The sequence below is a fragment of the Branchiostoma floridae genome, chromosome 11 (genome assembly GCF_000003815.2).
Source record: "Branchiostoma floridae strain S238N-H82 chromosome 11, Bfl_VNyyK, whole genome shotgun sequence".
NCBI lineage: Eukaryota > Metazoa > Chordata > Leptocardii > Amphioxiformes > Branchiostomatidae > Branchiostoma > Branchiostoma floridae.
Genome location: NC_049989.1, coordinates 2,628,353 through 2,640,803, shown reverse-complemented (window position 1 = coordinate 2,640,803; position 12,451 = coordinate 2,628,353). Strand labels below are relative to the sequence as shown.

General features: G+C 40.8%; 2 protein-coding genes across 3 annotated transcripts; one reads left to right on the top strand and one right to left on the bottom strand.

The window, feature by feature from the left end:
* Nucleotides 1–1,784: 1,784 nt before the first annotated feature.
* On the top strand, nt 1,785–5,746 carry LOC118425580 (CMP-N-acetylneuraminate-poly-alpha-2,8-sialyltransferase-like; the record flags this gene model as incomplete). The annotated part of the gene is made up of 3 exons (XM_035834520.1): nt 1,785–4,203; nt 4,548–5,111; nt 5,602–5,746. Coding segments are annotated over exons 1-3 (1,005 nt in total), but the record flags the coding sequence as incomplete, so codon positions are not given.
* Nucleotides 5,148–12,232, bottom strand: LOC118425578 (DNA repair protein RAD51 homolog 3-like). Of its 2 annotated transcripts, none has more exons than XM_035834517.1 (9): nt 11,991–12,232; nt 11,032–11,272; nt 10,141–10,307; nt 9,396–9,529; nt 8,803–8,934; nt 8,345–8,420; nt 7,805–7,865; nt 7,241–7,301; nt 5,148–5,751 (listed from the first exon to the last, which is right to left on the bottom strand). In XM_035834517.1, exons 1-9 carry the CDS (start codon nt 12,106–12,108, stop codon nt 5,749–5,751), a joined length of 993 nt encoding a protein of 330 aa, XP_035690410.1. In that variant the 5' UTR covers nt 12,109–12,232; the 3' UTR covers nt 5,148–5,748. The 2 variants fall into 2 exon arrangements, with proteins under 2 accessions (XP_035690410.1, XP_035690409.1); XM_035834516.1 differs by lacking the exon at nt 5,148–5,751 and adding an exon at nt 6,483–6,731.
* Between the last annotated feature and the right edge of the window lie 219 nt (nt 12,233–12,451).

Here is a 12,451-nt window from a genome sequence, read left to right as displayed (position 1 = left end):
TCGTGCAATTAACGGGATCGAGTTTTCTGTAGTAAGAAACTATTTCTGCTCTCTAGAGCGATGTTGAGAAAGCTTTCATGATATTTGATACATAAGCCGGGATTCTTTTCAAAAAAATGTTAAGCTATGTTGATTCGACTATATGGATGGAATCCATTCGTCCGTTTCCAAAGAAAAGTTTTCGACTATAATGAACACCGTACAAATAAGCTGTTGAAATAGCAAATATGTGCCGTAATCAAATTGAAAAAAAAATTGAAAACTGGTAATAAGAATGCCAAAGTCAATTTCAATGTCAAAGAAGATGAGTCAGAACAAACGTGAATGATCTATTGTTATCAGTCTATTGTTATATCATACTCTGACTGTATGTTTTTGTTCAATCTTCCAGACCACTTAGATTTCACAATTGACTTTGTTTTCGCACACTCACATCAGTTTGGGGATTATAAGAGTATGTCATCCATGTAAACGGATCAACATGACCTTACTCTGAAAACAAAAGCTTTCAAAGGAGGAGCACTGTATTCCGAGCACAGAGCAAAAAGTTTTCGGGGCTCAGTTCTGTGTACAGAAAATAAACAATGGTGAGCAGTTAGTGAAAGACCCCAGTAATACTAACTAAATAATGACCGGACCCTACCAGTTCAAATCCGGATAACGTAAACTGTGGGCTTCAGTGCACTATTGGCAGCCGTGCTATTCACATCAGCGGATACATACCTAAGACATTTACCGAGTACAAGTAACGACAGATTTTAGTGTTTGTGTATTTATTAGGCTAGGGTCAATTCAAACTGCAGGTATGGCCCACAAGTTGCGTTTGATCACTCCCAATGTCTTTTAGATTTAGTTGTTATTTCGTTCACATGGACGCCCCACTTCAACCCTGTTGTTAATGTAACACCCAGACGGGTGCGTTTTTGTCGTTGCTAATGTCTGACTCGTAAGAGGTTACATTTGGGATTCGTTTGTTCTTTTGCCCTAGGTAAGAATCAGGTTTAAGCAAACAAAGCCATAGTGATTCGATTATATGGATATGGATGACATCCTCTGGGAACCACCTATTGATGCGTGAGAGAAATTTGAACAGCCAGGAAGGTTGAACAAGAGTGTGGTATACCGAACAATAGGTTCTTAATTTTCGGTCTTCCACATCTTCATTGACTTTGGCAGTCTACATTAGCATGTGTTTTCCGATATTGTGTTACAATTTAGGACATATGTTTACTCATTTTATGATTTACAGCTTAGTCGAGTTTTGTTGTTGTTGTTTTAAACGGACGGAAGCTGATGCGTGCGTGGATCATCATCATCATCATCATCATCATCATCATTATCAGTCCCGTAGCTTAATCAATCAGCCGTAGGGGCAGCACAACAATTGTCATGCTGACTAGGGATGGGTACCGGTACAGAAAGTTCAGGTCCAGGTCCGGTTCAGGTCCAGATGATCAGGTCCAGGTCCGGACCTGAACCTGATTCAGTATGACTCATACCAATGGTCCATTTCACTTCAAAGAAATCTGTTTGGTGGAGTATTAGACTTACACTGACGTTTTAAAATCCTACAACACTAACTGCACCTGTACGATTGGCTGTAAAACTTGGTAGAAATTACTATAAACTCTACTCTACTTCTCTCTTGTTATTTTCTTCCACCTACAAGAGCCAAAACGTGTGAATGCCTGATCAAATAATCTGTTGATTTTCTAATCGGTCCAACATCCGGTTCACCCAATTTTTTTAGGTCCGGTTTTTCTGGACCGGTCCAATAAGAAAAACCGGTTTTGTACCGGTACGCTGTACCGATACCCAGCCCTAATGCTGACTCAACAGGCAGGTATTTCCCTGACGGCGCCTATCTCCTCTCCAGGGGATGTTGTGAATGTTGCAAATCGTGCCAACTTGGCCTAGAGGAACAGGTGTTTGGTTACACGTTGAGCTATAACAATAGAACCAGAAAAAACATGTCTGTGAATGACGTATGAATGTTGAGACGCTCCCTTGACTGTAACCAGTGAAGTGAGGTCACCGTGTAGGTGTAGGACCCGGTCGGGCGGTCATGTTCGATTCACATTCGTGCTGAGATATCCCTTCACGTAGTCTGTGTAACACAAACTCCGCTGTCCAGGGCAGTAACAGGGGGCCGGCGGATGTTTGGCGGGCTGCTGTGAGCGAGATTTAATCAGGCTACCCTTCACGATGCGTCTCAAGAAGAAGTGTAACTTACCGAAGATATTTCGAGGAGGAATGTTTCTTCTGTTTGTGGTGAACATGGCTGTGTTGTACATGGTTTGGCGCGAGCGGTCCACGTATGCGGAGCTGCGATTTCACCTGATGAAGGCGAGCAAGGAGTTCCATGGCACACCTCAATGGTACGTGGGTGGTTTGTAAAAGGTGTATTTGAACTAAGAGTAAAAATGTGTATTTAGACAAGGAACGCTGCCATTTTTTATTGAAAATGTGTGTACTATTTCTTTCTGTCTTTCAACGAAGAGCTTGCAATATACCTTTAATATATCTCAAAAGTTGACGAAATTCCAATTATGATCGTTTGTTTTATCTTCAATTCATAATGACCATTGTACTTTCTACTCGCCTGGTGTCTGTCCATTGACCTTTGAGTTTTAATTCGTCACTTATGTTCGTTTGTTTTATCTTCAATCGACACTATTGACCATTGCACATTGTCCATACAACCGTTCCCGTACGTGGCCTAGATCAGGCCTTCCTACGGGGGTGCAGGGATCGTAGAATCCGGCAAAATATCGGGAAATTGGACAGGGGAGTCAGTCCATGCTTAGGTTCATTTTCCCCCTCCGACCAACTCCTCTGGTAGCAAAACTCCCCGGCAAATTAGGAAGTAGTCAGCGTAGTCAGTCTGGTAGAGACAGATGTTGGCAGATGAACTCGTCCTTGACGGTCACGCTAATCGACCCTGTGTATTTGTATTTGATCAATGGATGGGCTGTATTGTCAGCGACGTGTTCTCTAGTAGGTTGTCGTCGGTACCAATATATTGGAGCAGCACGTAAGCAAACAAGGGGAATAATGTTCTCCGGAGTTAGGCTACTCTCCAAATTGGTAAAAGCGGCCCTATATGCAGTTCACGGGCTGTTTATTTTCACTTCTCTTCATCTTTCATGTTGGTCAAATGGTTGGGACATGGTCAAATGGTTGGGATATGGTCAAATGGTTGGGACATGGTCAAATGGTTGGGACATGTGGTCAGGACGTGTTCGGAACATGGTTGGTGCCAAAAGATGGGCGTGGCCTGAAACTGGTCAGACTGCTCCCGACCTTGGCAAGGTTAGTGGTTGGGGGCCATGTTCGACTATGTGTGACCGGGCCAGTAATCGAGGCTTAACGTACAACACATAATTACTGTCACTGCAAATCTTTCTGAATCAGTATAAGCACTCCACCAGCTGTCATTCAGTGCTCTCTATTCTATATAAAAGAGTAGATGTATATCACTAATCACCTTAGATAACAGAGTTTGCAAAGATTCTTCTACATGAAATAGAATACTATTACAAAGCCTCGTTCACACGTTGTGCGTATATACAAGTGTGTGCGCACTGTATGTTTACATTTTTGTCCTTGGTAAAGTTTGTGGCCGAAAACAAAAGAAGTTTTTCCAGTTCGTTAAGCAGGCTGCACAACGATGAGTCAACGTTAAAAACAACTTTGAAAAACTTTACCTAAGGCTGTCAATACGCCACTTGAATACACACACATTGTGAACGGGTCCTAGTGTAGACTTGCGATCGCAAGGGAATTATACATGTATCATTGTATACCAGTATTAATCACACATTCTCTTTAATACAGTGTCGAAAAGCAGACAGCAAAAACTCTTTTCAAAGAATTCGTGACAGTGACCGCAAGACGCCTTGGTGCAATGCGGAGCGTTAAAGCTGATTTCATAAATGGGACTTCTGTTCAAAACAATACAGCAAACCTTTTGGTTCCCGGGCCTTCCGCGACAAAGAACGGTACCGGTAGTAAAACGGCCCCACTCCCACCGAAGAAGAAAAGGAAAGTTATCAAAGTCATTAAGCGAGTCGTGAAGCGCAAGAAAGCTGCCAAGCCAGGGACAGGTGCTGTGAAGGAAACAATAACCAAGGAGAGCTGTGGTTGGCGAAACGGATCGGGACAGAACTGGTGTTTCAACAGAACGGAGGTACTGAAGATGAGGTAAACACCAATCAAACTAGCATCAAGAATTCTTGAGAGAACACTTTATTTCTAGAATTTATTTCTCAAGAAGTTTATTTCTAGAAATATTTTTTTAGTAGAACAGTTTATTCATAGAAATAAACTATTCTCCAACTAGAAAAACTGTTCTCCAACTCAAAATTCTCCAACTCATTTTTTTTTACAAAAGTTGGAGAACAGTTTATCAATAATGTACGTCGATGAAGGTTAGACATCCAGGTAATAAGATATGTCAAAAAGCAGTTACTCAAGCAACTGGATATGATTTTGTGCCTTACCCTTTGAAACTGGATAGCTGAATACTATTTTCTTTCTACTTCCAGGCAACATATACTCAGGTTTTACAACCCAGAAGCGAACCTGACTCTAACTCAGTCCAGTCTGAAAGTTGGGCAGAATATAACGTACGAACTTCATACCAAGCTTATCATGACTCCATTCAACGTCACGGAAGACTTCTTGCAGTTGGTCCCCAAAAGATCACCTTTAGCAGACCGCCATTTCAACACGTGTGCAGTGGTAGGGAATTCTGGGATTGTGCTGAACAGTAACTGTGGCAAAGAAATCGACTCTATGGACTTCGTCATGCGATGCAATCTACCTCCAATCGAGGGTTACGAGAAAGATGTCGGCTCCAAGGCGAACTTCACCACCATGAATCCGTCGGTGATTCCGCAAAATTTCAGAAGATGGAACAAGACGAGAAAAGAGTACAATCGTTTCCTACGAAGCCTGAAACAAGTTGGCGACCAGATCTTGTACGTGCCTGCTTTCACATCTCCGTATGGAGAGAAGTACGTCAGAGCCGTTGCACAGATTGTTCTTCAGCACAAGCTGCCGATGAAGATGGCATTTCCACCGACGGGACAAAATAATCTCATGAAATCGTGAGTTCCCTCTTATTATTTCATCTCCATCCTATTGTCATCACCTCAGTACGTTCTGAATTAATTGTGTCTGTTTATATAGTTATTTCTATATGACATGCATTTTGGGGCAACTCTTACTAGTGGCAGGAAGTGTGGGGCAAAAGGTTGCCAGAGTGACAGGAAGTCGAGTTCAGAGTCGGTAGAACAAGTCATTCATCAACCCTGACAGACATTCCAGGTCATGGGGTCAATGGGTGAGGCTACTTATTCATGGGGAGACAAAAAACATTTTATTGGCAGTATGAGATCCTTTTTTTCCCCGTGACACCTCCCCTCAACTGGTCCTCTGGGAAGAACGGCCTACATGTTGGCCGACAGGGCTTATCAGTATATAAAGGTGAACTGAACTAAACTATTTTCTAAACATTCTCTTGTCTGGGTTCTGTATTTGAATGTAATCATCATAGATGATGCATTACTATCTAAATCAAATATACCGGTATTACAGTATCTGGAGAGACGCTGGGTTCGAGATCCTCCGTCCATCCACCGGTGCCCACATGTACACCCTTGCTGCCACCATCTGCGACCAGATCCACATGTACGGCTTCTACCCATTCACGGACGACGCACGAGGGAGGGCACTGCGCTACCACTACTACGACAGGAAGAAGATGATCAGCAACAGGACTCACAACATGCCAGAGGAGTTCAGGGCATTTCAGCAGCTCCACCTGCGTGGTGCAGTGGTACTGCACACAGAACCATGTCATTGATAATTTGTTGCCTCTACTCCATGAAAAAATGGAGGTATTGTTTTGGCATGTCTGCCTCTGTGTGTCTGTTTGTGTGTGTGTGTGTGTGTCTACCTGCCTCTGTGTATGTGTGTCCATCTGTGTGTGTGTGTGTGTGTGGATATTAGTGGTCAGCTGGATGAGGGTAGGTCTTGACAAAGGCAAAAGTCAAGTTTGGGGCCCTGGCAGCTATTCTTGTTTGATATTCTATGACTATCAGGAATCTGCATGCAGTACAGGATGGGAATGCAAAACTGGATTGTCAAATGTTAAGTTAATTTGACCACAGTAAGATAAAGTGTCAATACAACTTGTGTCGATAGATCTACTTCATTCTTTTCTTTCTTATCAAATTGATAAGACATAATCAATCTTTTAAAGCAACTCTGCATGACCTGATCATTGCGATCAGACCTCTACATAGGAGGACAAAAACGTCCTTTGAAGTTAGACCTGCTAACAAGATACTAGTATCTTGGGAGTAACTGGGTTGTTCTTTAAAAGTAGTAAAAACGGATAAGCAAAATATGGAAGTATAAGGAAGAGAAAGTGGGAAAGTGGTCAATAAATGTCATGAACATAACAAGAACTGGCAACAAACATTTCTTAGAAAAGGGGTGGACATTTTAATATTTACAATTTGTCACTCTAATACAGATCTGAACTCAAGATTTCATAAAGTTATCATTATGGAAAAAAAATACAAAATTCAATCATTATTTTACGATATCCTTGGCCTTTTCCTTTGACTGTGGTCATCGAGACCTTCTCCATCTTCCTTTGAGATGTTTGTTGCTTGGTCCTGCATGTTGTTTGGAACACATACATCACGTACACCTGCCACCTGTTTAAAAAGACATAGATTTACACGCGCACTTTCTGAGTTGACTAGGAGCTGCTAATTGACTCTAGTTTGACTAAAATATGCATGGGTAAAGCGAGTCTATGTATCTTAATGTTAATACATGTGCAAGCTCAGGAATGTTCCCAGAATGACCAGGATCACGATTTCAAGTCCTGGGTTTTGCTGTACTCGGTGAGCCTGCCTTTTCAATGGCCCAACACTAAGCGCAAAAAACAGATGTTCCTTCTCTGATTCCATATCTTGTTGTTCAGAAATCACAGTTTCAGCTCTATGGAACAAAGTCCTTACAACTCCGAGTTTATGGTTGTGCTTTATTTTGTGTACGGATACATGTATATGGTTTTCAAAATTGTAACATAATGTTGACTACCGTCACAGATAAACTTTTATTTATTAAGTACATATCAGATACAACTAAAGTGTTGTTTTATATATTGTTATCATCATAACTGTAACTTTCTAGTTGTATCTGTGAAAGGTGTACTTACTGTCACTTGATACGGTACTGTTGCTTCTTCTCGAGTTGGTGACTTGTACAACCTTGCATACCTGTGGCAATATAAGAACTTTTATTCATTTTTTTCATTTTTGTGAGCAAAATTATTTTAAAATTGTTGTCTTTCTACCGTAAGACTTGAAAAGTCAAAATAAGTAACAAAACCAATCTGATAATACATTTGTTTGTTCGTTTGCTCATTTGTTAATTCAGATCCTGTGGTGCCAAGTTGCACATAGGACGGCAAGTTTTCTTGCTGTTTCAGTATATATCGGTATATTTTTATACATTTAACATGTTCTAGGCACCTCACCAAAAACGAGACCCATTTGACATCCCTTCTGAAAGACGGTGGAGCCCCAACCGGGATGTCCTGTCCGAAATGTATTACTAACTTAAGGTACTAAATAATTGTTTGAAACATCAGCTTAAAACAGAGGGAAAACATCCTTCCCTTGTCTACAGTGAAATTAAGTCCCCATAAGAATAAAGAATTAACAGTAGCTATGTGACATACATTTGTATCTTACAAATGTATCCACCCAACTCTACATACCTGCAGCCAGCCTCCCAGAAGAGCAGCACTCGTATGGTACTGGCATGTCCCCAACTTTCTCCTTAAGTGAACACACAAGTAGGTATGAATAATAGAACGGAGCAAGAGTGTGAACTAGAAACTGAGTAATGTGCAGTTATCAAAATACAGATAGGTAAGATGCAAAGCAATAAGCAAATGATATAATGTAACTAACATGATATGCAATTAAGTAAACTGCTTGACGTTTATCCAGACCTTTTTTAAATCACCTGCACCAGAGAAATGTTACCTGCATAATTCAAATATACCTCAAAATATACCCCTTTTTACTAACAAAGTAGGTAAGAGATTACATTGCATAGAAACTGAATAAAAGTTACAACCAGTACCGCAAAGAAAAATCCACTTAACAATAGTACACAATACATTAGTTGGCGCAGGTTAGGTGCAGGTAGACATCAGAAATACCTGCACAGCCCAACTTTTTCCTGCACTAACCTACACATGCAGATGGTATTTCAAGCCCTGAAAACCGTGTACTGGCTTATTGCCACTAACCTAATGCAGGAACGAGGTGAGCCTGCCCATCACCAGCATGCCCCATCTTGGTGGTCATCTGGTTCACAAGCACCACCTACAGACCAGTAAAGATATGCATGTGCAACATATTTCTGTGATGGCAAACACTGACCATCGTCGTCGTTACGCTCTACGCTAAATTCAGGAAGGCAAAGGTTATGAGTTATGTTAAGTTTGGCAGGCTGGCTTGGCTTTTCCTTAAGTTACGGTGCTTATTTATATGCACTTAAAGTAGAATGTGTTTATTTTCTAATGTTAGATTTGAAGGGGGTCTTGCTACGAATTACATGTACACATGGGATTGATTGAAATGTTTGATTACGCCCTGTATTAAAGGGCATGCAGGATGCCACTGGAAAGTAATATCTATAATTCAAGTTTAGTTAGAAGATTGGAAAGACAGTCTACCCTTGCAGTACTCTCAGGCTGGTACTTACAGCTGCTTTGTGACTGTCTGCTAGCCTGATGCAGTTCTGTGCCAGGCCATTCAGCAGCCTGGTCCGAAGAGACAGGTCTTCAAAGTCATGTCGGAAGGGGAAGGCAATGCTGTCTATCACCACAAGGCGTACCTGAAATAGATACAAAACTGTCTCGATATCAGGTTGTATTATAGCTCAAGAGTCTCTTCTGTCCTCTTCGCAAATATTTGGAGATGGGTAGACAATGTCAAGGAAGATATTAATTGCAAACTGAACCTGCAAAAGGCTAACCCCTTGACAGAGGCAGCTGGAGATCAGCAATTGGACCTGAATGACACCCTGCAATGTCCCACCATTGCAAAATGGAGAATAACGGACGCTAGACCAAATAGTGATTAGTTAAGGGAGTGACAGAAGAGACTTGAAAGCTATAATATGGCTGCATACCAGGCTAACACAAAAAAAACAATAATTACAATGTATGTACCAGAAATACATATGTAAACAACTAAAATTACTTATGCAAGAGCAAGAACTTTAGAGCTGTGTGTACTTTACATCTAAAAATATGTAAAATCTCATGTTTGGATACAGTAAAAAGGGATTAAAACCTTGGAATGTTCTTGCAAAAACTCTGGTAGAATGTTGATGAGAGCCACTAGTTCTACCCAGTCATGAACTCTGTAGAAATGGATTCTTGATAAAATGTGTTCCACAGTGAAGTCTGCCATTGCCTCCAGTTGGTCTGTATCAAAGGCAATATTAAAAGTTTATTGCATACATCAAATGAACACTATACAAGTAAACCAATAGCCTGGCTGATTAAAAAGACATGTATTGCCATTAGACAAGGAAAAGTTGACTTGGATTATGTAGATTCAAGACATATGATGTAGCTAGATGTGAAGAAATATGGAATAAGCCAAGCCATACATTTTTTTTCCTTTTGACATTTTTTCACTCAAGTCCTAAGCACCTGTCACACATAGCAGACTGTGACCTCCATATCTATACCTTCTTCAGACCTTGGTTGGGAATTACTGGTACTTGTAGTCATGAACAAGGTACTTTGTGGTTGGGAGTTGGTAGGTGAGGTTGCCAGCTTGTCTTCAAAAGTCACCTGTACCAGCTGACCATGAATTTGGGAATTCAAATTGAGGAAAAGTAATAATAATATTTTGCTTGAATGCCATCATAGGAGCGAACTTTAACTAGAATAGGATGGATTTCAGGATACTCCCAACCCAGCACCGACCTTGGTGGGGAGAGGTTGGGAGAAAAGTACTAGTAGTGGGAAGTTCTTGAATGTTTGACAGCCTTGGGCTTTATCTAAAAATTACATTCTTTAGAACTGACCTCTATTATTCTCCACCGTAGCTATGTGTCTACAATGCTCCATTGCAGCCTTGGCCATGTCTTCTAGTCTGTGGACCATGAAGCTTCCTTCTGTATCTATGTACACTGCCTCTCCACCCAAACCACCAAAAGCTGAGGGGATTTGCACATCTATTGCCAGCTGCATCCTGAAGTAAAAAAAAGGGAAAGTTCACAGATCACTTCATGAACATATATAAGTTTTAATCACTTAAGTCAGCACCAAACAATGATAATCATTACAAAGTAACGGGTAGCATAAGGATCAAGATACCTGAGCAACCTGTGTATTTATTAATTTTATGGGACTTAATTTCACAGAAGGGGAAAAGAGTTTCCACAGTATTTTAAGTTCAATTCATGAAGTAATTCTGTAGCACAGTACTAATGCATTAAAAATGCATGATTTCCAGTGGAAAGATCACTGCGAAAGCCGCATGAAAACAACCACTGCAAGTCCTATTCAACATTAGTCAATAGTAGAAAAAGAACAAGAAACAGTCATGCCTTCAAATACCAGAGTTACCAACCTAGGATTGATGTGTTCAAAAATTCGTACTTTCCCAGAACTATCGTAGATTGGAACTTGTTATCACCAAGTACAGTAGGGGCATCTTCTCTTGGTAGTTTTAAAGAACGCTTGCAGATAGATGTGCAAAAGTTAGGGGTAACGAGTCGTTCGGTGTAATATAACCAGCTGCTGCCGCGCCGCGTGCCTGCAAAGCTGGTGTGTTACGCCGAACGGCGGTTATACCGGCTATATAGATACAGATACAGATACAGATAATAGGACACCAACAAGAAGTGAAAAAAATAGTTATACTTTTACTTTAAAAAGTGGTATCTGTCTAACGCAGCCTTTAATAGTCTTACCCCATTTGTGTCTTCCCAACTCCCGGTGCACCACAGAACTCCGTGATCTTGGTGAGCGGCACCCCTCCCCCCAGCAGCTCATCCAGAGCAGAGCAGAACGTGATGATACCGCCCTGCTCTCTCTCCTCTTGTAGCATGTCCAGGGCCGTTTTCACTCCCTCGTCAGGGGAGGGGGGATCCTTCTGGTCTCCTTGGACAACTCTCAAGACTTCCAGAGCTTCTGCTGGGGTTATCTTGAGCTCTAGTGACAAAACAATACTGTATGATACAATGTTTTTGAAAGTATACCACTCCATGTTCAAAGAATTCTAGGGACTTTGATCATGTAATCTAGTATAGTTATTTGTTCTATTTTGCTACCCCCTCCCTCATGACCTCAATAAAAAATGGCCTGCAGGTCATTTTGAGCTTCTCTTCTGATTTGTTCTTCCGATAATGTCCATTTGCCGAGGAATCAGCAATTATTGACATGTATTGACTAATACGAAACAGAGGTTTGCCAGGCCTCCGTCCGGGTGATTTGTAGTGAATCACCAACTCCAGACAGAATGGTTTGCTCTTGAATAAACAAAGTTTGAACAATCACAATTACCATTATTCATGTACAAAAGTTGTTGTTGTTCAATGTAAAATCATACCAACCCAAATATTTTTACTCTCAGTCTTTTACTCTTGGCAAGTCTTGCACTGCAGTTGCAGTGGTCCGTCCAGTACATAATTCACTATCAATCATTTTGAAGGTAACGTTAAAACCCTCGTATTTCTATACTCTATGATTAAATCTCTTGCTGCAAATCTCAAAAGTCAAGCCTCGATACAATCATTTAGCTATAAATTATAATGAGAACTGTAACACACTACTACAGTACTAGTAATCTGTGTTAAAGTTTCTTACCACCAATCTAGACTCATTTCTAAAGAAATCGAATTTACCGCCAAAAAGAAGTTGCCCTCCCCACCTTTGCTCAACTCGACTGGCTTCACATCCTCTAAATCCTCCGCTGTCGAAAATCCCGCTGTAATTAATTTGTTCTTCAGGTAGGGTGGGATGGGATATGAACCGATATGTCGCGACATTTGGCTGAAAACAAGACGAAATGCGTTCAAAATACTTTTCAAAAGTACAAACTCCCCAAATGTTGACCAAAATGTCGTCTGAAATTTTTCTATTTCCGGTTTCTTCGGCTGTTGCGGAAGTACGTCATCTCAGATCACGGGACGTGAAGTGGTCCTTCTCATTCCATCTGAGGGGTTCACAACTATCAATAACTTTGTATATTTTGAACTGGACAACAAAAATACCTTATTATGATCAAATGAAAATATCTAGATAGTGTATATTTTCATTGAAAAATGTCATTGATATTTTACTCTCATAAATTTTGTCCTAATCTTTAAATATCTCGAATTTTGTCTCCTA

What these genes read in the sequence shown, in the direction of transcription:
- LOC118425578 (XM_035834516.1), bottom strand. Translation starts at nt 12,108, where the DNA reads ATGTCGCGACATATCGGTTCATATCCCATCCCACCCTACCTGAAGAAC. An exon ending in GTTGGGAAGACACAAATGGG is followed by an intron (nt 10,308 to 11,031) that starts GTAAGACTATTA and finishes TTTTTACTTCAG; the next exon opens with GATGCAGCTGGCAATAGATG. An exon ending in CAGACAGTCACAAAGCAGCT is followed by an intron (nt 8,421 to 8,802) that starts GTAAGTACCAGC and finishes ACTGGTCTGTAG; the next exon opens with GTGGTGCTTGTGAACCAGAT.